The 3,480-nt window shown below is 39.5% G+C and overlaps 1 protein-coding gene across 1 annotated transcript; it reads right to left on the bottom strand.

Annotated features, from left to right (window-relative positions):
- Positions 1-246: 246 nt before the first annotated feature.
- On the bottom strand, positions 247-2,791 carry LOC129441735 (uncharacterized). The gene is made up of 4 exons (XM_055201418.2): positions 2,307-2,791; positions 1,892-2,161; positions 1,617-1,724; positions 247-1,336 (listed from the first exon to the last, which is right to left on the bottom strand). The coding sequence occupies exons 1-4, from the start codon at positions 2,434-2,436 to the stop codon at positions 1,077-1,079; spliced, it is 768 nt and encodes a 255-aa protein (XP_055057393.2). The 5' UTR covers positions 2,437-2,791; the 3' UTR covers positions 247-1,076.
- Between the last annotated feature and the right edge of the window lie 689 nt (positions 2,792-3,480).

Here is a 3,480-nt window from a genome sequence, read left to right on the forward strand (position 1 = left end):
GTAGGTTTTCCACGGGAGTATAAGGTAAAGTGATAAGGTAACACTTTATAATAATGTTCATAAGTTAACATTAGTTAATGTATTAACTAACATGAATAAACCATGAGCAATACATTTGTTACAGTATTTATTAATCTTTGTTAATGTTAGTTAATAGAAATAAAGCTGTTCATTGTTTGTTCATCTTATTTCACAGTGCATTAAATAACGTTAATCAAATTTTAATAAAGTATTAGTAACTGTTGAAATTAACATTAATAAAGATTAATAAATGCTGTATAAGTGCAGTTCATCATTAGTTAACTACATTAGTTAACATGAACTAATGTTAACTAAATAACATTATTTTAAAGTGTTACCAGTGATAAAAGCATACATTATTAGTAGTCCATGCATGGTAAACAAGCCCATATTTGGGGTTGTTCATCTAATTCAGAAATGTATGACTGCAAGTTTGTCACATTCATAAGTAACATAGCTGAACAATGTCATTCCTCTTTTGATGTTTAATAATTCTATAGGTATGTGCAATTTCTTTGTTCATGTTATTACTGTAAAATAATTTATACCGTCATTTATTTTTGTATTGATAATAAATGGAGCCAGCCTCAATGTAATTAAACTTTCCTGTGATTTCTTTGTTTCCATCCCACAACACTGTCCATAAAGTAATGTTTCAGAAAATCAAGATTTAGATATGGAAAAAATAGCATTCAATACAAAATCAATGTGTCACATATTGAAATCAAGTTTATGTGATAAAACACTTGCTTTGTTGTGCATTAGAATCACACCAGGCATTAAGTCATATTTCAAAATAATTTATTCAGACATAAAAAAAAAGTTAGACACCAAAACACATCACTTTGGTGATTGTATAAAACATTTCATTCGTCAAAATAAATAAAAATCACATAAAAACTATGTACAAAGAACATTTACAACTATTTTTCATGCAGGAATAAAAAGAATCTTGCTTGGGAAGAACTGAGAGATGGGAAGAACTGAGAGATTAAAGGAGAGGAGAAAGGAGAAGCAATTCTGGTTCCCATCCTGCAGAAAGTGCTGCCTCAAAATTAATCTGTAGGCTCTAAATTGAGTACTACTGTTATGTTTTCGTATAATAATTTGTACATTTGAAATTTTACATATTCTCTTCTGTGAGGCGGCACCATCTGCAGGGTAGGAACCAGACCCATAAGGAAGAGCTCTTCATCCGAGCGTGGTGGCGGTGGAGGCGGAGGTGGCGCAGGACGCGTCTGGAGTGCTTCCAGGAGCTGCCGCTCCACCTCCGATGGCTGCTCCCTAGGCCTCTTATGACCAGCTCGTCTCGGTGCTGTATCAAATGATAACACATTTTGTACAATAAGAAGGCAGAAAAGGATTAAACTCACTTCTAAGTGTTGTGTGAGGCTATGAGTGCCAAATGTAAATATAATCAGTGGTGTAGTGCAGGGTATAAACATTATAACCACCACTTTATTAGATGGCATGGGGTATGCCCACTTAAAAAATAAACTGGGGGCATAAATTAAGAGTATACCCACCTCTCCAAGCACCACTACACCACTGAATATAATATGCATGAAAACATGATCATTATTGCCTGTGCACACCTCTGGGTACAGCAGCAGGTGTTGAAGGGCCAGGACGGGAAGCAGAAGCAGCAGCAGGTTCTGGCAGAGGGGACCCAGGTTCACTGCTATCAACGTAACCAGTCGGCTCTGTCATGAATATATAAAATATTAATACAAATATAAATATTATATGTAATACAACATTGCAATCATTACACCAGAGAGAAATAAATGTTCACTTTCAATTAATTTCTACTTCTCATCATAAAAAACAACATGTATGCACTGTTGTGTTGCTTCAATTGGCAACACACCTCCTGTCTCTGACTGCCCTGCTGCTGCTTCTGCCTCGCTCTGGCTCTCGGGGTGGTCGTACCCTGCGGCCTGAATCTCCTCTTCCCCCCTCTCCATATTCCCGCTTGTCTCCCGTGGGGAGACGAAGGGGTCGAGGAAAGACAGGACCGCAGAGTATTTCCATTTCTTCCCTGACCCTGCTGCTGACCCACTTCGCTTCTCCATCTCCTTTTTCCTCTCCTTTAAATAGGTATCCCTCAGACCCTTCCACTTCTTTCGGCACATTTCCGCTGGTTAAACACATCAACTCATCAGGGGAAAGTAGTTGTAGAATACATTGAATTTGGCGCCGTTTTAGCTAGCGTGAAGTATCAATAGGTATACATATATATACACACAGCTCAAATGGAGTAAAGTGCGTTTTTTACAACTTACCGGATTGTCCGACTTCCTCACTCACTTTCTTCCAAGCAAGATCCTTTTTATTCCTGTCCCTATAAAAGTACGAAGTGGTGTCGTAAATGTCTGGGTGTCCACAAACGGCGATTATAAGTTTCTCCTCCATTGTTGTTCTCGTCTTTCTGCCTCCGCTCGCTTCCTGTAGGTACGTCACTACTAGAGAAAGCTCCTGATTGGTTAACGCGGCGCGAAAGTCCGCCAAAGTTCAAATTTTTCAACTCGAGCGTTTCCTGCGAATCTGCGTCAACGCTCAAATCGCTCAATCCGCGCCGCGCCATTCGCACGTCAACGCTCGAAACGCTCATTTCGCGCCGCGCCATTCGCGCTAAAAGCTCAATTCGCACCGCGCCATTAGCGCGAACCGCGCCGCATGATGTCTATTCGCGCCTTTGCATTGACTTAACATGTAAATCACCCGCGCTTAACGCCCCCAACGCGTCTGGTCGGAATGCACCATTAGAGTGTAGAGGAATATTTTTGTTAACTTCTCATCTTAAGTGAAATATTATTTAACTTTTACCTTATTTGTTGAACCATGATATTAATAAAAACTATAGTAAGAGCTGAACTGTTGCTTTATTTATCCAATTTGAAAAAAGTGCTAATTTGGAATAACACTATGGAAAAAGTGGGCCGGTCTTGGGCCTGAAACTCTCGGGCTGAAAAGTGGCCCCACTCCGGCCCTGACTACAGGTATACCTTTTCTAGGCGTGTTTCCCGAACTGTACCTTAGCGGGTTTCTTAAGGTATACTTTCTTACGTACGACGTTACCAGGTGCTGTCCACGGCAATGGTGCTAAATAGGTTTGATCGATTGTTTGACAATCAATTGTTCACTTTATGTAATAGATTCTTGGCTGCGTTATGAGATAGCGGTGTTCTTTATTAAATAATAATTTCAGAAATAGTTCAAATTAAATTTATATCTTGTAAAAAATAATTCAAATTGCAAACAACTAAATCCAACCTTTGACATTTTATTTTATATCAAACCCGTGCAAAACCGGATACTTCATGTCCAAACGTACCATGCATAAACTGCTCCAATGCGTTCGCCTTTGAAATGATCATTTATACCGGGTGCCCAATGTGCGTCGGGCAGGGAGATAAGGTGGGTCGTGCAAGGCACCTTGCTTGGCTGTGCATTAGG

Source organism: Misgurnus anguillicaudatus, chromosome 2 (assembly GCF_027580225.2).
Source record: "Misgurnus anguillicaudatus chromosome 2, ASM2758022v2, whole genome shotgun sequence".
NCBI lineage: Eukaryota > Metazoa > Chordata > Actinopteri > Cypriniformes > Cobitidae > Misgurnus > Misgurnus anguillicaudatus.

Coding starts and splice junctions, on each gene's coding strand:
- LOC129441735 (XM_055201418.2), bottom strand. CDS start 2,436: ATGGAGGAGAAACTTATAATCGCCGTTTGTGGACACCCAGACATTTAC. Junction 2,162..2,306: donor TGAGGAAGTCGGACAATCCG/GTAAGTTGTAAA, acceptor GTGTTTAACCAG/CGGAAATGTGCCGAAAGAAG. Junction 1,337..1,616: donor ACCTGCTGCTGTACCCAGAG/GTGTGCACAGGC, acceptor CATTTGATACAG/CACCGAGACGAGCTGGTCAT.